Source organism: Bicyclus anynana, chromosome 14 (genome assembly GCF_947172395.1).
Source record: "Bicyclus anynana chromosome 14, ilBicAnyn1.1, whole genome shotgun sequence".
In the NCBI taxonomy this organism is placed as follows: Eukaryota; Metazoa; Arthropoda; class Insecta; order Lepidoptera; family Nymphalidae; genus Bicyclus; species Bicyclus anynana.
Window position 1 is genome coordinate 11,298,007 of NC_069096.1, and position 23,545 is coordinate 11,321,551.

Consider the following 23,545-nt stretch of genomic DNA (forward strand, 5'->3'; position numbering starts at 1 on the left):
ATTGATAACATCTAAAGTCTATCGTAATATTGAAGAAAATAAAGTATCAATGTTACTTTACTTCGTGACTGTTCGTGAGAAAGCAACATTTTTATTTAAAAAAATATCCTTACATAGCGCCTCTGCATGATTGGAATCCGCATTTTGTACGAGTGTATTTACAAGACGCTTTCAAACTATTGTATTTATATCTAAAATCGGTTTGGGGTGAGCCCTATTGTATGTGTTAGAAATAAGGTCAACTTGAGTAACCTACAATCAGGAAAGTAATTGATGATTTGTTATAAAACAGTCAGCAGGATTCAGAAACACATATATTTCGAGAACGATATATATGTAGATATTAAAAAATATCTATGTTATCATATAAATAAAAATAAAATTTTATTATATAATATGCATGGTGATAATTAATATGTTTTTGGTTAATAACTTTCGAGTGCTAATTCCGATTTGCTTCTGCTTTGGTTAGGTGTTTACATTAATGTTTAATCCAATACTTCTTTTACTTCTATTTCCGTCTATTATTTCCTCGTTAGAATTTTCTTTAACACACGGGTTGGCTGTGAAATTTGAAAGGGGCAAATTAAAGAAAAAATCAAACTAAAGGAAGAAATTAAAACTTAATTAACATACACAAATACCTTTGTTAAATTGTACTTTGAGTATTCGATGATATAATTCACCAAATCTCTTTTGACGTCGTATATTAGATGAAGTTTTTACTACAAGTGTTGGCAACAAAATATAGTGTTCAAGGTTCGGTTCTTCTTTATTGGAACTCTTAATTTTTGAGGAATTCTTTTTAACTACTAAACGAGGAGTTTTAAAACGAGAGCCTGTATTGGTACTACTTTCACTTGTAATATCTTGTGTACTTTTATCCTGATTTCTGACTTCGTTTTTAGAACTTCTTATTTGTTTATTGGAATTTGCTGTATGATAGCAACATGTTGGCACTCTGGGATTTGTAAAACGGGGTACAGCATAACTTGGACCAGGTGAACAATCTGCTTGTCGATTAGGTTTCAATTCTGATAATACTAGACGTTCTTCATTACTTTGATGATTCTTAGGCAAACGTTTATCATTTCGTTGATTATCCGATTTGGCGGTATTAGTGGTTTTATAATCACTATAAGCAATTTCTTCATTTCCATGTTTATTTTTGTGACTGGCAACTATGATGTCTCCGGTCTTTCCCACCGGCCGACAACTGTTTTCATGGCGATGATTTAATTTAACAATTCTATAGTGACGTCGTTTTCGTCTTTCTACATGGGCAACTCTTTCTCTAAGTAAGCTGTCGATTAAATTTTGCAAGTCCGACCTTGTTCCATATGTATCTGCGTGGGGAATCCGTCGTGCAAGGCGAGTACTAGGCCAATGAGTACGACATACGTCTTCGTATATTATATCACTGAGTACAGCTTCCCTAGACGGCGTTAGTTTTATACCATCGTCCCTTGGAGCAAACTCTCCTTGTGCCAAATAATGAACTGTATCCATAAGTCTATAATCTCTCACTGGATTGAGCTTGTGTCGAATTTTGTGAACTCTTTCAGCTGCCAGTTTTGAACCGTCATCTCTTTTACAAGGAACTGAGGCACACTGTCGTCTTCCTCTTGCTGTAATACCATCGTACAGTGAAAAATTACGACCGTATTGTTCAGAATTATGTTCTTTTTCGATAGTAGTGGCTTTACTTTCTGATAAAGGGGCAGCTTGTTGGGAGCATCTTTGAAATGCTGATGTGTCTGGGATACGGCTGTATTCAATATAGCTGCAGCCTGCTCTGTTATTTGTCAATTCTCTCATTTTATTATCGTTGTATTCTTCTTCATCAGACGAAGTTAGAGGAAAAGTAGGATCAAGAGAATGAAAAACCAATCTTTGTTTCAAAATTTTTCTTTCTAATTGGTCTATTCTCCTATTTATATGGGTTATATGTGGAGAATGTTTTCCATCAAGAGATGATTCTTTTGGTACTAGAGTTCCAACATCAACATTTTTTGGAGAACTTCTGTGGTTTACATTAATTTTATCAACTTTAGGAACAGTCATAGTTATTTGCGGTACAGTGTAAAGATAACATTTTTCTGCTAAATGTTTAGTATGAATTAAGGACTCGTAGGATGAGTCTTCGTTATTGGAACATTTTGAAACGGTCGTTGTACTTTCATCAGGTACTATACTTGTTGAAGTTCTTTCACAAATAATTTCACTTTTTGCTCGATTTATAAATTGAAGAGTGCTACTTGCAACCGTGTTTCCTACATTTGAATCATCTTCACTAAAATCTACAAGATCAAGATAAAAAATAGAAAAATTAATATGTAAAGTATTTTCTATATTTACAAAAATATACATTTAGTAAAAATATGCTTACGCGTTGTAAACGATGAATGATCACCTACAGCTAGCCTTGACCCTGATCTGTGTGAACGCTGATTATAATTTATTTATTTTTAATATTTGAATTATTATTATGTAAAATAAAATGTATAATATCATGCTTACATAAATAATTACCTTTCTGGGATTAAATCTTTTTTTTTCGGCTAAGTATAAAGTTTTGATAGCTGGTGCTCTCGGTTTTATAGAAACAAAAACTTTACAAGGTGAGTTTTTTAAATTTGAGCGATTTTGAAGTATTTCTGTAACAATTTTTAACTTTCAAATGATTCTAAAAATAATTTCACGTATTATATTATATGGATTATTTTATAATATGGAACCCTTGAGACTAACTTTTTGAATTCCAAGAAAGTTAAAGATTCTCAATATATATATATTTAATATAATTAATAGGTTTACCTAAAAATAGCTTTTTCGGTGGATTGCCTGATGTTTCAGCTAGGGAGTCGTAGTTGATTTCTCGTATTAATTTCTCTTCTTGAATGGCTATTAATTGCTTCTTGGATGGCGACTGCTTACGTTCCATCACATTTTATTTCCTTTTTCGCATAGAATAACATATTTACTCCATAAAAAACAACCAAAACAATAATTTGGATAAAAAGCGTGAAAAATTAAATTATCATGCCATCTTGACATAAACGACGTGATATAATTCTTTCAAAAGTAATCTTCCTCGTTCTCTTTGAATTTATAGAAATGAAGTTTTATTGCTATATCAATATGATTTCTTAAAACTTTATAAATATTTTTTTTACATATTTTCTACTAAGATTTTCTACTATGATTACTAATATTATAAAGCTGAAGAGTTTTTTTGTCTGTTTACTTGTACTTGAACTTGAACGCGCTAATCTCAGGAACTACTGCTCCGATTTGAAAAACTCTTTCAGTGTTCAATAGCCCATTTATCGAGGAAGTCAATAGGCTATATATATTATCATTTATATTATCCCGTATTCTTACGGGAACGGGAACCATGCGGGTGAAACCGTGCGGCACCGGCTAGTTACTTATACAACGACATTTTATTGTACCTTATGGGCGTATAGTGACTGTATTGTATCTATACTAATATCATAAATGCGATAGTAAGTGTGTCTATCTGTCTGTTTGTTACCTTTTCAAGGCTAAACCACTAAACCGAGTTGAATAAAATTTGGTATTGAGATAAAGGGAACCTTGGAGCAGAACATAGGCTACTTTTTTCAGAATAATCCACTCGTATAGTTTTTGCCAATGACTAGTTTTTGCAGTGTCTATAGTCGTGTGTTATTGATAAATATTTATTATTTCGCTAGCCTATTCTTCCGTTTAGTCTTTAGCTTTTAATTATGATTATTATGGAACGGAAGACCATTTTGACGCGACACTTAAAACTTCGTGCGTCAGTCATTTCGAAAATGGAAGATATGGAAAAAAACTAAACGTCTCTGTCAAAATTGCAAAGCGTGACGTTTTAGCCGTTTGTACGACATAAAAAATTTGTTACCCAATTTTTTGGTGATAAAAGTGAGAGTTGGGGGTGAATTACACGTATGGATGCTTAAGTTGCTGTAAAGGATGTCGGATCCAGAAAAAAAGAAAAGTGTGACGGCAGACGTAGGGTCAATGGTAATGGTGGAGAAGCCGACGAGCGGTCGTCACCACAAGCCGTGCCCATCCAACGAGCTGTCAGAAGCCACCGACCACCATCACAAGCGATCGAAGGCACCTGCAGCTCATTGTACGTAACCTCTTTTATATGAGCAACGACAGACATTGTACCTACGGTACATAGTCAACGATCTTTGACTGACTCGATTGGATCACTCATTCGCTCGGCTCACGGAACTGACAGCAAAAATAGAAAACTTATCAAATAGTTAGCTTTTGTGCGCCGTTTTCTAAATAATATGTCGCTGATTATGAGTTATTATACGGTGTAATTTTAATTTAAAGTAATTTTCTAATAATTAATTTGACAGCCGTTGCCGAAGCATTGAAAAATGTAGCAGAAAATTCCACTTTATATCAAAATGAAACTGCAACTGAAGAACGAAAGGAGAATGTACAAGGTAAGGTAATGATTGTGATATATGTTTATTGAAATATTATAGAGTGGATTAAAGGAATTATTTTTATATAGTAGTGGAGATTTTTGTGGGAGAGCTCGTTTGGAGAAGAAGAAGGAGCAATGCAGATAAAAACACAAAAATAAATATAAAACATTAAAAATAAATAATTAAAACTAAGTTATAGCACACAAAGGCGGCCTTATGTCTATATTCAAAATGTTAAGGAGAAGTATGTCCATGTTTATTTTTGCCGCCAAGCTACAATACTGTGTTTCAGTTTAAAGATCTGCGGGCCTATTATGTATCTCGGTGTACCATTCAAACAATGAGTAACTACATCGTTTTTCATTGTATTTTCGTTGTGTTATTGACTGCGCCATTTCACATCAAGTAGCCGGGTTTTTTTGTTTTTACGATCGTCTAACATGATTATTTCAACGACAATACGTAAATACCAGTTTTTCGTTAAAATAAACTTCCTACTTGCTACTATCACTACTACTCGTATACTAACGTCACTTTAAGTAGAATGATGACAATATATGCCATTTCGTTGAAAACACGCTGGTAGATGATTGCAATAACGAAAATACGATTAAAAACGATGTAGTGACTGATTATTATTATTATTTGAATGGTACACTCATTAAATGAGGCTTAACACCTACTCCTCAGAGTGATATATACAGAGCGGAATTTGATACGACGTGTCCCTTGCATATCCTGCGAAATATTGTTCTGTATAGATGACTAGCCGACGCCTTGCGGTTATACTCGCGTATTTCCACGCCCCGTGAGAATACGCATATAAAATATAGCCTATAATACTAACAAATAATGAGGGTTTAAGGAATTTTCAAAATCGGTTTTGATAGTTCCAGAGATTACCCCCTACAACACTAGAAACCTTACCTCTTTTTGATACACTGTATATGTACAATATTTAGTATGGATTATTTTCTATTTGCAAACCTGGAGGCCTGTTCAAAACTACATTAATTTCAAATTAATACTCGCCATTAAAACAATTCATATTTAGAATTAAGTATTAACAAGCAAATAATTTAGGTTTTTGTTTACAGCGAAACCTTCCGAAAAACACAAACATAGTGTCGCAAAAAACTTGTCATCCAGTACAAAACGGGAACCCTCACCTGAAACTATAGCATTAGCATCATTAGACAAAGATAAAAAGGTGAATACCAATACTTTTTTAGTGTGTGTTCACGATTCACGTAGACAAAGCGAGCGCGGGAACGGTAGCGGGCGCTGTGCACTTGACAAGCTCTTGCTCACATTGGTCGCCAGGCGTTTGTGGTAGAGTGCGTATTGTCAGAGATTGTTGATCTCTTATTTTTAACCGACTTCAAAAAAGGAGGAGGTTATCAACTCATCATATCAACGCGCTTTTTTATTTTGTTTTATTTTTTTTATGTTTGTTACCTCATAACTTTGTCATTTATTAACCAATTTTGAAAATTCTGTTGGTCCAATTTTCATTTTCATGAAAATCAGTTTAGTAATATTGTGATAAAATAAAAAAATAGCTGGAATACGTCTTTGAAGTCTGTTCAACTTTTAAGTTAAATAAATTATTAATGGAAAATTCTAGTCTAAAATGGTAAATGAAAAACAAACATCAAAATTGAGATTGCACCTGACTATAGGCTAAGGAACGCGACTTGTGCGCCTTCCCCACTCCCGATATCACTGGAAAGAACCGCATCTTGGACAGCATTATTAAACTCTTCTGTAAATATTAGCCGACACCTTGCGGTGTCACCCGCATAGTTCCCGTTCTCGTGAGAGTACGGGGATAAAATATAGGCCATGACACTTGCAAATATCGCAGCTTTCTAGTGGTGAAAGAATTTTCTATATTGGTTCAGTAAATCCAGAGACTGTCCCCTACAACACCACAAAGTTTACCTCTTTATAATTTTAGTATAGATGGATTGTATTTACTGGAATCAATCATGTGCTCTGTCCATCGTTCTACATGAAAACATTCAACATCTTGTTTGATATTGTCTTGAACGCGTCGCGCGTATAGTACGAGTAGTTTTCCTGGTATTTTCTCCATACCTGCGTTATGTACGTAAACACTTGCATGTTAAGGTTTTCATCATTAGCAATTATACATTTTCGGCTCATTGTTGCACGAGCAGAAACTCAGAATGATAGGTGTTAGGCTAATAGTCTACCATACTGGCTCAATGCGCATTGGCAGACTTCACATACGTAGATAATTAAGAAAATCCTCAGGTATGTAGGTTTCTTCCTTTTGAGACACGTGATATTTAATTTCTTAAAATGCACATAACTGAAAAGTTGGAGGTGCATGCATATTCCAGGACCGAATTCGAAACTACGCAATTCAAATCTAAAGACAGAGGTCATATCCACTGGGCTATCACCAACATACTTGTATGTGAATATGTTTGATATCCGTTCGTTCGTTTGATCTCCGACTGCGCCCGCCACCGCTTCCGCGAGTTAACGTGTACAAGCACTTTTATACGTAAACCACGCGACACGCGTGCTATTGGTCAATTTAATGGCTAAAAGATAATTTTTATATCTACTATAAATTTGATTGATATCACCTGCAACCATGCACCATAAATTGCAACATGTATAGATACAATGTAAAAAACTGCATTATTTCATTTAAAAATTAACCGACTTCATAAACAACCAAGATAAACGTAGACCATTTATTGATCTGTTTGTATGTGGTGCAATACTAGTATTTAAGCCGATGCTTTTATTTTAATTTTGAAATATAATTTGTTATTAACCGACTTCAAAAAAAGGAGAAGGTTTTCAATTCGTCGGAATCTTTGTTCTTTTTAGTCGATCCGGTCACACACGATTTTACTCTACACAATTTAAAAGTGACTTGAAATTTTCTCTAAATACAGACAAAAGTTGAGCTTAATTATATTTATTTACAGAGTCCTATACCTTTAGATGTACAGACAGACGAAAAAGAAAAAGAAAAAGACAAACCATCAGAGAAGATAGCGTCTAAGAATGACGACACAGATAGTATCGTGGAGGAAATCACGGAGTTGCAACCGCCCAAAGTAGTGGCAGAGAATTCGGAATGGGTAAGTAGAAATAATAGTAGCTAGTAGGTAACTACATCCTATCCTACTAATATTATAAACGCGAAAGTTTGTATGGATGTTTGGATGTTTGTTTCTCTATAACACCGCTACTACTGAAGCGATTTAGCTGAAATTTGGAATGGAAATAGATTTTACTCTGGATTAACACATATGCTACTTATTATCCCGAAAAATCCATGGTTTCCCGAGATTTGCGAAAACTGATGATTTTGATGATATGAATGTTTGTTACTCTTTCACGCCTCAACTACTGAACCGAATTAGCTGAAATTTGGTATTAAGATATATTATAGCCTGGATTAACACATAGACTACTTTTTATCCCGGAAAAATCCATGGTTCCCGTGGGATTTGTGAAAACTAAATTCCACGCGGTCGAAGTCGCGGGTGTCCGCTAGTACAATATATTATTAAGAACTAACGGAAGCTCGCGACTTGGTCTGCGTAAATTCCGTTTATCGCAAATATCGTGGAAACCGCTGGTAACTTAATAAATATACTTAAGTTGACTTGTTTCTTGGTGAAAGTCCCAAACTGACCTTTCACCTAACTGACTTTTTCTGAGCCATTTCGTAAAAACGCCAGGACGATTAATAATACAGAAGACGAAAGTTTTAATAATATTTATATGTGTTTTTGCATTTATTTACGATAATAGTCCAACGGGGCGGGGATCGAACCACCAACTCTCGGTGATCCGCTTTACCGTAAAGGCTCGAAATTCATATGATACTAGTATATTACCCGAAATTCATATGGTACGAGTATATATGAGTGAGATGCGCGGCAGCCCCCTTTAATAGATATTTATCTACTGCGTTAAAATAAAAAAAAAAAACAAAAGTTAATTATGACAATTACATTGATCGTAATGTAACCCATAGACAATTATATTGTCAATATAAGTTTGCCTAATATGACTTCACTAATATTATACTACTAATATTACGTGTACGCAATACTATTTCCTTAAATAATATACCTACAACTTAAGAAAATGAGAATGTTATCATTGTATGTGTGGAGTCAAAATGCGCATTGAGATTTTTTTAGATTTTACTTGCTTTCTAGAAAGTTGATTAAAACTATATCCAATAATTCTCATAATCAAAGTTATACTAATTTTATCGCATTTGTAGACATAGAATTGCTTTGCTTTTGGAATCTTCAACACCTCATGCGGTATTGTGTGAGTGTGTGGAATTTATCAAGTCAAAAGACAAAATCTATACTAATATAATAAAGCTAAAGAGTTTGTTTGTTTGTTTGATTGAACGCGCTAATCTCAGGAACTACTGGTCCGATTTGAAAAATTATTTCTGTTTTAGATAGCCCATTTATCGAGGAAGGCCTTAGGCTATATATTATCCCCATATTCCTACGGCAACGGGAACCACGCGGGTAAAACCGCGCGGCGTCAGCTAGTAAATTTATAAATTACAAGCACTTTTGAAACGACGCGTCGGTCGGGTTATGTTATGATATTACGGTAAAGTCGAAAACAAAAAAAAAACGAAAAATTAAAGTGAAGAGGGTTCCAAATGCGCCTTGATTTTTTGTCGCCATTTTACAATATTCTCTAAATCAATTATCTTTGTTTAATAAGTTGTTTTGCCATTGTTGTAGGCGTACGATGAGGAGGCGGGCGGGCTGCCGCGCAGCGAATCGCGGGGGTCTCGCGTATCTCAAGCAATGCGACAGCTCTTCTGTTGTGGCGTGCCCTACGAAGCGCCCTCGGAGGACTCCATAACCACGCATCGCTTCTACCCCATATAGTCGTGCCTGTGCGGCACTGCGGCGCAATACCAACAGTGTCCTCGATTCTCCACAGTAGCTGGCCATTTCAGATCGTTAGATTAGATCTAAGATCGTGTAGTATGTGTATTCGAACGCGTTCACGTTACAGAGGGTTTAGTGCCAGTTTGATACTGTTACTGTCACGTAAACGCGAATTTCTAAGGAATTGAAACAGCGCCATCTAGTAGCACTACTGCACAACTGAATCAATTCCATATAAATTTGCGTAAACGTCAACGTGATAGTAACAGTATGAAAATATTGAAAACTCCCACTAGGCACACAGTTAAGTTTTAAATTAGTGTATACAGTTAAGTTTTAAACCGGTGACGCTATTGTTAAATTAATCGGAACTTTAACAAACAACTGACCGAGAGACTGTGTTAGTCAGACATACTTCAAAAGTTTGTCGGCCTTTGCTTCTACCATAAGTAATGTAAAAACTACGATAGTCGACTTTGGAAGATAGTAGGTTACAAGGCTCCAGATCAGCAATTTTTCAAATATAAAACATATTTTTTTGATATTTTCTATAAGATATCATGAGGAATCATGCCTACATTCACCAGATCGTTGACTACGTGGCAACCCTTTGCTAGAGACTCTAGAAAGCCTTAAAACCTTTCGTGCCATTTAGTATGGAGCGTTTTTTAAAGATTCGTGAGATCGCCGCTAAATTGACCCTTTAAATCCGTGGAGCTCCAAAAATAATGATCGCAGATACCCTGTTACTTTTAAAATATTGCTTTCATCATCATCATCATCACCATTAACAGCATCCAACTCCCTGTAACCCGCTTGATGTGCTCTATCACCTAGTGGGGGGTCGACCAACACTGCGCTTTCCTGTGCGGGGTCGCCATTCCAGCACCTTGGGACCCCAACATCTATCGGCTCTTCGAACTTCTTCTTCGAGCTTTGGTTCTTCTACGGATCTCTTAATTTCTGATTCGATCTTGCAAATAAACTCAGGCTTTTAATTTATATACAATTTTAAAACTGTCATCATTCCTATTATGGAGTCCAAACTCCCGTACCACCGTAGGTACCTAAGGTAGGAAGTTATGCTGACAAACTATCAGCCTTCCTGAAATGAGGAATGTCTGGGTGTCGCAGGCTCTCGGTCCACTACAAAGTGCATCGAACAGTGAATAGATGACGCTGGTGCTCTGAAATGGCCAGCTGGAATCGTGAATGATTTACATGTGAACACTGCACGTGTATTTATTTGTGTACATAAAATTGTAATCTTAAAACTGATTTTTCGTTAGCCTTAGTATGGACTGAATATACAATTTATGATATACATTATTTATTTATTTTGTCTACATAATGTTATGATAACTAAGTTTATTTATAGATATATATACCTAACCTACATATTTTTATATAAATCATTTTAACAAAAAATTCAACCAATTTCAAAATCACAAAAATAAACTAAAAAGCGAAAAATAACATCGTATGTCCTACCTTCTAATCACTTTGAAGGCGGTGCCAAGCCAGTGACGTATTAAGTAAAGCCGTTTCTTAATTCTCTCAAAAATTAAAATTACTAAAAACTAAAACTAAAATAACTAAAATTTAATTAATACAAAAACTTCATGATTACTTTGAGTTAATGCATCACTGCATTGGCATCGCCTTCAAGGTGATTAGAAGGTAGCACAATCTGTAAGTAGGTATAGGTACTAAGAATTTTCAAAATTGGATAAGAAATCACGAAGTTATGAGGTAACAAATATTTAAAAAAAACACGCGTCAAAGTTCGAACGTGGTAGGGTCCACGGGGAACAAACCTATAATTATTATATTTTGTGATATAACAAAACAATGCTTAGTGGCTAAAGTTGAGGTTTTCTGCTAGTTAAAATAAGTAGTAGGTAAATTACAAAAATATACAATGCAAATTGTAACAGAAGGTGGGAGAAGTAAAATAATACTTTCACTGTACACAAATTTAATCGATAACAATTTCAGCATAGCTTCCGCTATAATGTTAATATTACACGCTGATGGTAGTATAAGAATAAATCTGCCAAAACAACCCTCTATTTTATAATATTTGCAAAGTTAGTGTCTACTGTTGGTAACACGAATATGTTAACAATACAAGTACGTTATAATAATAGTTCCGGAGTATTATTTTACAAACCAAACGTTATAATTCTATCTAAAACACATTAATTAATTAGAGGAGATCTATAACGATCGTAAAATAATATTAAAATATCGAAACACAAAGTTGAGAAATTAAATACAATATAAATCATAACGTGACGTCACAATTGTTGAGAGTAAAATAACCAATGATGAATTTATATTATGTAAAATAAATAATTATATTTATATAAATCATTAATAATAACCTCTACACTGTTCGGATTGATAATCATTGTTAATTAATTAAATTTAACTATAATAACCGGAAGTCATAAAAGTATGAAATGGAATGACGCTACTATACGCTAGGCGGCGACACGAATCTATACGAAATAGGCGGGAAGCAGGTACTATTTGTAACAAAATATTTATAATAATAATAATAATAATAATAATGATTTTTAATAAAGGCAAAAACACCCAGTATACAATATACATATTACATAAAAATTATAAAATAAAATAGTGCAAAAAATAATATATAATACAATTTAATTTTTACAATTAAAAACTTACGTGCTAACTGGGAAGGTTAAAAGACTCTTCCCAGGCGTCATCCTAGTCCGGAGTAAAGACTATTTTCTATTATGGTCTTGATGCACAGATAGCCAATATGTAAACAAAGGGCTGGGCATCCCGTCACAAACAGTCTGTAGAATGCTATTACGCGCTGTTCTAAGTCTCTCCCAGAAGGAGGCTACGCGTGTTCTTATAATAGCATAAAAGTCAGGCACTCCCGATTCTGCAAACATGCCTGAGGCACTGCAATACCTAGGCAGACCCATCAAGATGCGAAATGCATCATTGTATTGCACGCGTATTGCTGTGTAGGACTTTCTGCGGAAGTTTGTCCACAGTTGACAGGTATAAAAACACTGGCAATACGCGTTAAACAATGTTTGCTTGACGGGTCTGCTACTTTTGCCAAATCTGCGTGCTAGCATATTACATCGAATCGAAAGTGCCCTCCTTTCCCTCTCAATGTCATAGTCATCCCTCAGACGTTCATCGAGTATGTGTCCCAGATATTTAAATTTTGATACAACCCTAACCGCTGTTGCATTCAGTCTTACTTCAGGTATCCTCTCCGGACCTTTACCTGCGCGAAATACCATCATTTCCGACTTTTTAACATTATATTTCAGTCCATGGCCATTAGAATAATGCTCACACACTGAAATTAGTCTCCTTAGGCCGTTGATAGAGGGGCTGAGAACTACCATGTCATCCGCATAACTAAGGCTGTTAAAACAAGTACCTCCAACGTGACATCCGACTTTGGCAGCCCTCAGCTCCTGTATCAAACAGTTGATGCAAATATTAAAAAGATCCGGAGAGGTAATACCACCCTGGCGAACACCGCATTCTAATTTATAATTATTAGACGTCGCGTCGCCCCATTTTACGCTATTAATTTGATTTCCATACCAGAATCTCAACAGACCCACTAATTCATTGGGTACACGGGATTCGTACATCTTCGCCCAGAGAATTTCATAATTCACTAGATCGAATGCCTTGCTTAAATCCAGAAAACACGCGTATACCGATGTTTCACGACTCGTGTAATAGCTTACAGCGTGCTTTAAAGCAACAATAGCCGAGTCCGTTGAAAGACCAGGACGAAAACCAAACTGTGCATCTTCAATGACTACATTCTTCAGCAGTTCGGGTTGTATCAAACGTTCTAGAATTTTACCTGTAATAGTTCCCAACGAGATTGGACGGTAGTTATCTGCTGAGCCTAGATCTCCAGTCTTATTCTTAGCAATTGGGACAACTATAGTCTTCATTAGGTCTTGCGGGAGGTAAGAAAACCTTAAGCATAGATTATAAAAACTACACAATTTACTGTGCAATCTATGACCTCCATATAAGACATGCTCTATACTAAGCTCATCATGACCCGGCGATTTACCTCTTTTCATCTCACGGACCACTTTCGTGACCTGATCAGGAGTAAACTGTATAGGCGGGTGGTCGAATGTACCTGAGGAACGACAGTTTAACTGTGTGTTAACTCCTAAACTCGAGTCTACAGGACGCGGATGTACCCTGAACCTATTACTAAACATATTAGCTATCTGTACCGGATTTTGTACGTAATGTAGATAGCTCCGATTTCATGGTCACAATATCCTTGAGTAACCTGCAGACGTCCACATGATCGAAGCTTACAGGTGGTAGACGGTTTAAATCGCGAGCTACAAAAGTAGGCTGAGTAGCTGGGTCCGTTTCTTTAAGAATCTTAATAACGTCCTTAATATTTTTCTTTTTTCTATCTTCTCCTTTCCGTTGTATACATCTAGTGTCCGTTGTACATGTCTTAAAAACATGTAGTTTTTCCTGTTTCTATTTCGTCGTCATTAAAGTTAGAGGCACATATTTGTATTATGCTAAGTTCATCCAGAACATCTATCTTGTTTTGGATGAACGTCAAGAACTCATTAATTACAATGCTTCCCGCCATTACTTTCTTATTGGGCCACACGCAAACGTCAGAAGCATTGCGCGTACGCCGGCGCCGCGTACGGAGCTCCGCTCATATAATATCGTATTGCAACGCACACCACCGAACGGATCGAGCGCACGGACGTGACTGACATTTATGAGAGTTTAATAAATATTTGCAACCAAGTAAATATTTATGCAAAGCTCCATTAATATTTATATCATCTGACTACGAAACAAAATCACTAAAATATTCTTAATATTAGGCGATAATAGGCGATAACAATGCAGGAAGCACTTCATGGATGTTAGACCGCAAAGCTTCTGTGGGCCCTTGCTACAGGCCCGGCTTACATTTGGATGGACCGTCGGGAATCTCGATAAATTTACTAAAGGTAAGATTACGACTGATTTGGAATTAGCGAGTAAAAAATTTAAAGATTATATTGACCAATCACAGGTTCCAATCCCAACCCAACCCACCAATCATAACTTAAACGAAAAATCGCCTTTGTGAGCCTGTGTATGAAATGGGTACAAACATAAATTTACGTGTCAGTACAGAGTACAAATACTACAAATAAATAAATTCGAATCAAAATTTCTAACCAAAAAGATTACCACCGGCCCGGAAGCCAGGTTCTGTTGATAATAACAGGAAGTAAACTACATTTTACACGAGTATTAATATTTAAAACACAATGAGCCTTTTTCCTCCAAAGGTTTAAAAAAAATCCACTAGAAACAGCACCACCGGTGAAAATCGACACATGATTGTCAAATTATAGTCACCGATATTTTTATTACAAGTAACATTAGTTTTACTAACGATATGCAGTTGGTATAACTTAAGGTCCAGAGGACACGGCGCATCACACTCTTGCCGACTGTATGTCATGGGCACCGCAAAGGCACTCACTTGTGTCTTCAGGGAGACTTCTCGCTGTCGAGCGTTATCAAGTACATGCTAGACAGCGAAGAAGGGTCTCACGTTGCCTCCTTTTGTGAGACCATCATCGGCTTAAAGGAGGCACTGGAGCAGCAGAGAGAGCGGGCGCCTCATTCTGAGCTACGCAGAAGAACGGGTGGTAGAAGGCGTCGTTATGCGCATCTTCTCCCACCCAGACACCAGTGAGTAGAACGACGAGCGCGTCGGGATGTAAAAGTGCATGCATCTCGCGATCCTTTTACATCCCAATAGCACATACCCGGCCGCAGCTCTTTTTGTGCAGCCTCAGGACGGGATGCGTAAACGCATTTCCCAGCGACAAAAAAAAATGGTATAACTTAAAGTCTAAAAAATTTAAGCAATTGCATTGAATTCATTGCAAACGGTTATGATATTGGAATTAATTGATGGTGATTTCAATCGAAAATTCATAACATTTGTACCAATGTGCTGCCCCTAGCTATTTTTTTTTTTTAATCTTTAGAGGAAAAAGAGAGGAGGCTTTTTTTTTTAATCTTTAGAGGAAAAAGGCTCATTTAACGCTCTCTTGATAGATCTCGATATGTTTCAGGTGTTTGGTATCCGGTAAATTTAATTTATGCATTTTTTATACTTTCAGAAATCTTTGAACTCTTTACAAAAGTCTGTGCGGCAGCCATCTGGGATAAGCATTAATATATCCAGGGTCCGGATTTTCTATTTACATTTTGTAATATAAATGTACTATGTATGAATGAATATTTACATTTTTTTTTTATTTTTACAGAAACGCTTAAAGACAAGTAAATCTAAAATTGAAGAACTGAAGGGTGAGAATTTTAATTGTGAAACGGTAAATAGCCATTAGCCAGATATATCTAATTAACATATTGTTTCTATACGTTTCTAATAAATATAATTCTTCTAGGCCGAATCCAAGTTAAGAAGTTTGCTCAATAACTTTACAGACAAGGTTTGCAACGTGCACGATAAAATAAAAAAAATAATTAACTGATTATTATCTCTTACGACTCAAAAATCTTAGAATTTTGTCATTTTTTTTGTTCATTTTTATAGTTCATTTTGGTTTTCTTTTAGTGTTGCATTATTATATTTTCTCTTTGATCTATAAAAACTTTTTATTTGCGTTGTACATATGTATACTTTCTACTAAATTTTAAAACTCGCAGCTTGGTTGGATACTCGTTTAGTCTACTATTTTCCACAGATTTTCAACTATAAAGGAATGGAAGCATCTTTTTTTAGGTCTCCGTACCCAAACGGGATCCCATTGATAATGACTCGATGCCCTTCCGCTCGTTTGTTCATCAGTCCGTCTGTCCGTCAATTCGTCTGTCCCTTTGTCAGTCCGTCCGTTTGTCGTCAGCATTGACTTATTCGCCAGTCTAAATCTCAAGACCCGTGATGGTTAGTTGAAATTTTCACAGTATCTTTTTTGTTGCCACGACAACAACAAATGCCTACTAAAAAAACAGAAAAAAAAGAAATATTTAAGGTTTTTTTTGCTGTTTTAATAGATAATTTTACGAAGTCAGACTCGCACGTGGCCGGTTATTTTAAAGTTACACAAAAACTCTATAGCTCGGATTTATATTAATCCGAGCTGTAGAGTTTTTGTGGTAGGTATCACAAGCAATTTTTTTATGCTCCATGGATAACGTCAATTTTATTAAAAAAGCTTTTGAGTTACAACAACACGCCAATCAGTTGTCTATTGACTTCTCTCTCTACGGCTTGCATAACGTCGTTTCAACGAGATTGGAGGTATCTACATAAAAAGCTAGGAATATGAAAAATATCACGCGGATGAAGTCGTGGGATCTGCTGCTACATAATAATAAAACACGTATAATTGCTATAAAACGTTTTTAAATACATTTAATAAATACTTGAATTAATTAACATCTGCACAAATTAAGGGCATTTTCAGATAACCAAACACTAATCGCGCGTTAAACTGTGTGAGTCTCGAATTCGTCACTGTCCATACCAGAGAGAGGTAAAGACAAATTCGAAACTCACACTGAGTTTAAAAAATGACGTTCTAGAATAGCGTTATATTAGTTAAAAAATAGGTATAATTACGAATCTATAATAAATGGCTTTTTCATCTCTAAGAAAAGATAAATAGACGATGACGACGGTAAAGCGAGGAACTGGTATTTCTGTCAATGTCCATGGTTAAAAGTTCATCTAGTTTTGGATGCAATGTTGAGAAACCTACAGATTTTACTGGTATTTCTTATTAGACAATTTAAAAACAGCGCGTTGTTTTGAAGTACTGCTCATTAACTAAATAACAGACTACATATTATACAAAACGAAACGAATCTTCAGTTTATTCACAAACACGCTAGGTGGGTCATCTCATCACTTCATCGAAAGCCAAACGCACTTCCCGGAATAAATTGACTTCTACTGTTTAGACTAGATACCTGCTGTGACGCGCGTTTTGTTTTTGACAGTATGTATACAATTATAGTACGAGTCTATATCCAAACGCGCAACAATAAATCGCGCGTTAGATGTTTGTCATCTGAACACAGCCTAAACAGTCGATAAAGAACGTGACAGCTTGTAAATTGCAATGAATAATTGTGGTATAAATCTGTGCGGTCACGATTCTTTGACACGATCCCTATAGATCTGCTCGATTCGAACACTCTTGGGCACATTGCACGTGCTACAAGCTGGACTCTTCATAGGCATCTGGTGAGTGAGGTTAAGTGCGCGGTTGGCGTCAAACTCTACGTCGCGCGGCCTCCAGCACAGCTCCGTAGAACCGCACATGCAGGTCATCTCGCGGCATATCTGTATCAAATAAAACATCATTGATGGAAACCAGTAGTAACCAGTAGTATATATTATCCCTGTATTCCTACAGGTACGGGAACCACGCGGATGAAACTGCACTGCGTCAGCTAGTAGTAGTAGTAGAAATATGTGGCGGCTATTTGATTTGATGTTTGATGTTTTAAAAGGTTGTTATTAAAGACCAAATTAGTGAATAGGTCAGCTATTCTAAATTGGGAAAGCATCCAGACGAAAATGAAAAATTGTATATTCTTAGGTACTTCATAATTAAGCAACTGGTAACCTATTCGGAAGTTGATAGTAAAGAACCAGGGCCTGTAGCCATGTGGCACGTCGATTCTCTTTCTACGATCGCCAATGCTTCGAAAATTTAAAAAAAATGTATGGGAATGACATTTGCTATCAATAAGTCACGTGAGCAAGTTATCGACAGGATCTATCATTCCGATAGTTTAAATTCTAAAATCTATCATTCCCATACATTTTTGTAGTTTTCCAAGCGTTAGCGTTTGTAGAAAGAATCGATGTGACAAATGGCTACAGGCCCAGCTCCTGCATTCTGTAAAGTTATAGCGCTATGACATCGTTCGTTTCTAAATTTCTAAGCCTATCAGACATTGGGCGATAGGCTTAGACCATTAATAACTGGACGTGGTTCGCTAACCGTTACCCTTCTGGCAAAGATCAAAAATCTATGATCTAATGCGTTTATAAAAACTGTTGCTACAGAATCGATGTTTCATTGTTGTAATCGTTTTCGTCGTGTAAGGAGCTCCCTAAAAATGCCGGTTTGTGTAGTTAAATGGCATAAAAACGGCTAAAAACTTGTAGTTTAGTAAAAGATGGAGTAACGTTTCATTTGAAAGTATTTAAACCTTAATTTTATCAAATTTTTAATAAAAACAATTTATAAAAAGAATCGATTATTTTGACGAAACAGCTAAACATCGATCAGTATTCGAATATTTTATGTATTTAATCTGTGTATTTAATCTGTGTTGATAGTCTAAGCAATGTCGCAGTAAATATGCAAGCAGTAGTTTGACTTCATATTAGAGGTCGAAACGCGAGCTATACCTCAATTTCAATTTCAACTTACTAGTTAAATAGATTTTATTAATTAGAAATAAGACTAACTCACTAACATACTAAACTTAAAACAGATACATTAACAATATACTAACATAGAAAAAAAAACTTGTTTAATGTAATAATGTAAGGAATAATAAAGGCTTTGAAATTGAGAAAAACATAAGGGATTAAAGGGCTAACATAATCTACGGAACCCTACACTGCGCGTGGCCCGACACGCACTTGACCGGTTTTTTAATATTTGGTTAGTTTGGTTAGTGTGGAGGTAATACCTAGATGGCATCACCAAAATAAACATATGAATACGACCTATCCTTCAAGGTCATTGATTAGTATCAGCCTTATTTAAATCTACCAATCAAAAAACAACACGCATTTTATTGATCACTTCCTATTTTACTACAATTTACAAAATATTTTATTTGTTTACATAAAAAAAGTATATTTACAATCACAAAACTAAATGGAAATACAAAGTTGACAAATGTAATTAAAATGCTGGAGGCAGGCAGCCCTATCACATGTTTACGTACCGCGCGCTGTAAGTATTTATTTCAAAAATACGGCCGAGTATACTGCTTGTATATATTTTTACTGTGCACAATGTGTTTGTTAGTGTGTGTAAAAATTACGCGTGTGTGTATTGCGAGTCAAATTTATAGTTGTGTGTAGTGTATGGACACAGAATATACTTAATGGTGTTAAATGTTTTCGATGTGTGAGTTTACCTCGTCCCCCTCAAAAAATGACAGACTTTTTTGTTGGTGAATTTGGGTGCGAACCGCGTCCAGTTATTAATGGTCTAAGGCGATAGGCGCCCATAGATGATGCACGAGCCTTTGCTGGGCGTGTGGTGATGTGGTCATAAGAGAGCGCAGATCGTCACGGAATTTCTTGGGTGCCAGGTGTTATCAGACAAAACCTACAAGGCTTGTTTCATCCCAGTGTCATAGAGATCTCTTGTTGACAGCCCTGATAGCCTAGTAGATACAATTCTCCTTCTTTTCCGGGCGTAGGATCGTATCCGGTCCGAGGCATGCACCTTCAACTTTTCAGTCATGTGCATTTTTTTTTTTTTTATTCTTTACAAGTTAGCCCTTGACTACAATCTCACCTGATGGTAAGTGATGATGCAGTATAAGATGGAAGCGGGCTAACTTGTTAGGAGGGAGGCATTTTAAGAAATTAATTATCACGTGTCTCAAACGGTGAAGGGAAACCTGCATACATGAGAGTTTTTTTATTTCGCTACGTGTGTAAAGTCTGCCAATCCGAATTGAACCACCGTGGTGAACTATTGGCATAACCCCTCTGATTCCGAGACTCCTCTCGGAATGAGAGGAGTCTCGGATGAATGAGAATGTTATGACACGAGTCTCCACTCGAGCTCAAAAGTGAACCGAAAAGGGGTTGCTAATGAAATAAGTACTTACTGAGGCGAGATACTCGTCTCGACAGGGGTCGGGGAAGTCGCACGTCCAGTTGGTGGGCGGCACGCACGGCACGGTGGGCGGCGTGAAGCACGTGCCGGGATGTGCCACACACGTGGGGGAGCAGCATTGTTGGCACATTGTGTACACCTGCGACAGTAGGTACGCGGTATTCGAAAGAAAGTCTGCACTACATTATCAATTATGTATAGAGGTAAACGACACAAATGACATTAAGACCGCCATTACCAAATGACAATGACTTGCGTCTACGGGACTTGTTTCCTGGCGCGAAGTATAGATGTCAGATTGTGACATTGTTTCTCTGATAAGTATTTCAAAATGGCAAATTGACTACAAATCTTGACACAATATGGTCGTGAATAATTGGTATGCCAATTTGCGGATGCGTACCTACAGGACCAAGTCAGTCGGGTGAGCTACTAAAATATAATTCAAAGATAATTTTTATCAATAATAATATATTATGGTCACTGCGTAATAATTATTGACTATTTAAATAGTTTCAAGATTATATTACCAGCCATATTGCTCGAGCGATTTCATTCCTCACATACGGCAAGCAGTTGCACAGAAGACAACATTCAAACTTCGACAACTCTGGAATACCCAAGTTCCTTTCGATTCCAGACGGGCCTAATACTACCTGCAATATTTAGATATTTTTATCATTATCATCATCAACATATCAGCCGATGGACGTCCACTGCAGGACATAGGCCTTTTGTAGGGGTCAATCTACCTGGTTGCGCTTTCTAGTGCGGGGTTGCCATTCCAGCACCTTGGGACCCCAACGTCCATCCGCTCTTCATGTGCCCCGCCAATTGCCAGTTCAGCTTCGCGACACGTTGAACTATGTCGGTCACTTTGTTCTTCTGCGGATCTCCGAAGGCCTAGCCTCCTTCATCTGTTCCTAGTGATTTCCACGCCTTTGTATTTTCGAAACCTCAATCGTAGTCGTTTCGTAAAATAAAAGTTTTAATTTGATTAATATTTGAAAAAGTCAAAAGTGTTTTCAATGAAAATAAAAAGTATGAAAGAAATTACAATAAGCGAAAAGCAGTGCGTAGATCATACCTACGAAATTTTCAAAATAACATTATTTCTTTACTATTCTGTTATTACTTTGGAGTTCGTGCCATTTTTTATTGATTTTTTTTAGTCCTCACCTCGCTAGCGAAGAACTGACAGTTAGGCGCGCAAGTTCCCAGGCTGTCGACGTACGCGCACTGTATGACGTCCTTGCGCCCCTGTAGCCCCTTCACCACGTTGATGGTGGTGCGTGCCACGGCGTAGGCGCCGGCCAGGCAGGGCGTCGCCGTCGCGCACCCCTTCGCCTCGCACACCGCCTCCGTGCCGCCCATGATGCACGATGTTACACATTCAGTCTGTTGGTGTTTTTAATGATGAACAAGTAGAAACTATTTTGGGAATATAGATCTGCGTTAAATTAATATGCATCTGCTAAAAATCTGCTTCTTACTACTGTTACTACTGGAGAGGAGTGGGAACTGCGATTTTTCATAGACTCATGGCTCTTGTTGTCATCGGCATATATTTCGCTCATATTACGTAATGATGACATATTGCACGGGTGCACGGCAGCATACAGCACCGGCACCAGTCTGCGGAGTGGCACCGCCGACGATGAGCACGCGGACAGCCTCGGGCGGCGCGCGCAGGAAGTGCTGCTGATGATGAACTACCTGTTCCTGTGATATCTTGCACGGGTGCACGGCAGCGGACAGCACCGGCACCATAGTCTGCGGAGTGGCACCGCCGACGACGGGCACGCGGACAGCCTCGGGCGGCGCGCGCAGGAAGTCCGCCAGCACGCTGTTGGCGCGCACGCAGTTTAGCTCCACGCAGCCCAGTAACTTGCGCGGGTTGTAGGAGGCGCGCAGACGCTGTATCTCGCTCACTATGGGCACCATACTCTCTACGGGCTCTGTTGCTACTATGGTGAAAGCCTGGAAAAGAATAATTTAAACAGTTAGCTTCGTAGCTAATCGATGGCACTAAGCAGACAATTATCTGCTGAATGGGGACATGATTTTTTATAGTTTACTGAAGAATGTTTAGAAAAAATACGATTTGTATTTGGACGATTGAGAATCTGGATTTGGATTTTATTGGACTGGAGTTTGGACCTTTGAAACCCAAAACCTATTACCATACGTCACCATCTTACATAGTTGCCTATCGTACTTACCTAAGATAGGAAAGAATGTGCTGTCATACTTCCAGGTTTTGTAATATATGATGGTTTTGCTGATGTCACAGGTCCTAAACGCAGCATCGACCAAATCAAATGATCGGTTTCCTGGCGGCTTACGAGCTATGTAATATAGAGTAAGAGAAACTATTAAGACACTCAACGCATTACCGTTGGACAGGTGTTGCAAATCTGGAGAGTGATTTCCGTTATGATGGGAGCATTGTTTTCAAAAGTGTCACAGTTGTTCCTTGCGACTATAATGACGATCTTTGAACCCTGTAACAAATAATACAATATAAATTCTGTTCCTCAATATACCGATGAATTTTGTTCTAGAATCAAGCCCTGTATTAAAGCCAGGAAAATTAAAACAAACCGTGTGGGTCTTGGACGCTCGACAGAAGTGATAACTGAAACCTGTTGCCGTATGCGTGAGACAAAGTGAAACTAAACAGAGTGGCGCATACGTGCACGTTCACACATGGTCTCCGTTTTACTGATCCGTTTTACTGATCCGTTTTACTGATCCGTTTTATCGGATACGTTTTTTCCATCGATGGCGCATGGAGTTGTAAAGAGCGACTTCAGTGTTCAGTATACAGTTGGCAGCGGGGGCAGTGGCGTGCACAGGGTTTTTAACTAAGGTATGCACTAGAGGTGCAAAATGTAAAATTCCTATCGCAATACAAGTTCGTAGTGAGTTCTCAGGGTAGGCAGGGGATTTTTGCATCTATGGGTGTGCACGCCACTGAGCGGGGGTGACGGGGAATTTTGAGTCTTGGAACTGACTCATGAGGTCTTCCTTCTGTATGTCTTAGTGCCAAGAGTGGATAATGCCAGTAACGTCGATTTTTCCTTCTCCGTCGGCGTATGTACAAATACAGCACGACAACGTCCATCCTGGTAGAATAGCTGCGGTATACTGCTAATTTGCTTGTGAACATCGTATTCAATAATGACGGATACGTTGAATGTTAACGCGCCCTCGCGTCACGCTACAT

At 37.3% G+C, this 23,545-nt stretch overlaps 2 protein-coding genes across 3 annotated transcripts in view; both read right to left on the bottom strand.

The window, feature by feature from the left end:
• Positions 1 to 2,944, bottom strand: part of LOC112043511 (uncharacterized) — an 18,491-nt gene extending 15,547 nt beyond the window's left edge. Inside the window, exons 1-4 of the mRNA XM_052885546.1 lie at positions 2,818 to 2,944; positions 2,533 to 2,657; positions 2,365 to 2,447; positions 645 to 2,266 (exon numbers count right to left, since the gene is read on the bottom strand). Coding sequence (XP_052741506.1) covers positions 645 to 2,266; positions 2,365 to 2,447; positions 2,533 to 2,657; positions 2,818 to 2,944 — 1,957 coding nt within the window. The remainder of the gene's footprint in view (positions 1 to 644; positions 2,267 to 2,364; positions 2,448 to 2,532; positions 2,658 to 2,817) is intronic.
• A 13,987-nt stretch (positions 2,945 to 16,931) lies between these two features.
• LOC112043590 (malate dehydrogenase, mitochondrial-like) overlaps positions 16,932 to 23,545 on the bottom strand; it is a 221,788-nt gene continuing 215,174 nt past the window's right edge. For both annotated transcript variants that reach the window (XM_052885382.1, XM_024079074.2), the window contains exons 3-8: positions 22,713 to 22,820; positions 22,033 to 22,296; positions 21,496 to 21,714; positions 20,847 to 20,972; positions 20,309 to 20,455; positions 16,932 to 17,780 (exon numbers count right to left, since the gene is read on the bottom strand). In XM_052885382.1, the coding sequence (XP_052741342.1) occupies positions 17,586 to 17,780; positions 20,309 to 20,455; positions 20,847 to 20,972; positions 21,496 to 21,714; positions 22,033 to 22,296; positions 22,713 to 22,820 (1,059 nt within the window). In that variant the 3' untranslated portion in view covers positions 16,932 to 17,585. The remainder of the gene's footprint in view (positions 17,781 to 20,308; positions 20,456 to 20,846; positions 20,973 to 21,495; positions 21,715 to 22,032; positions 22,297 to 22,712; positions 22,821 to 23,545) is intronic.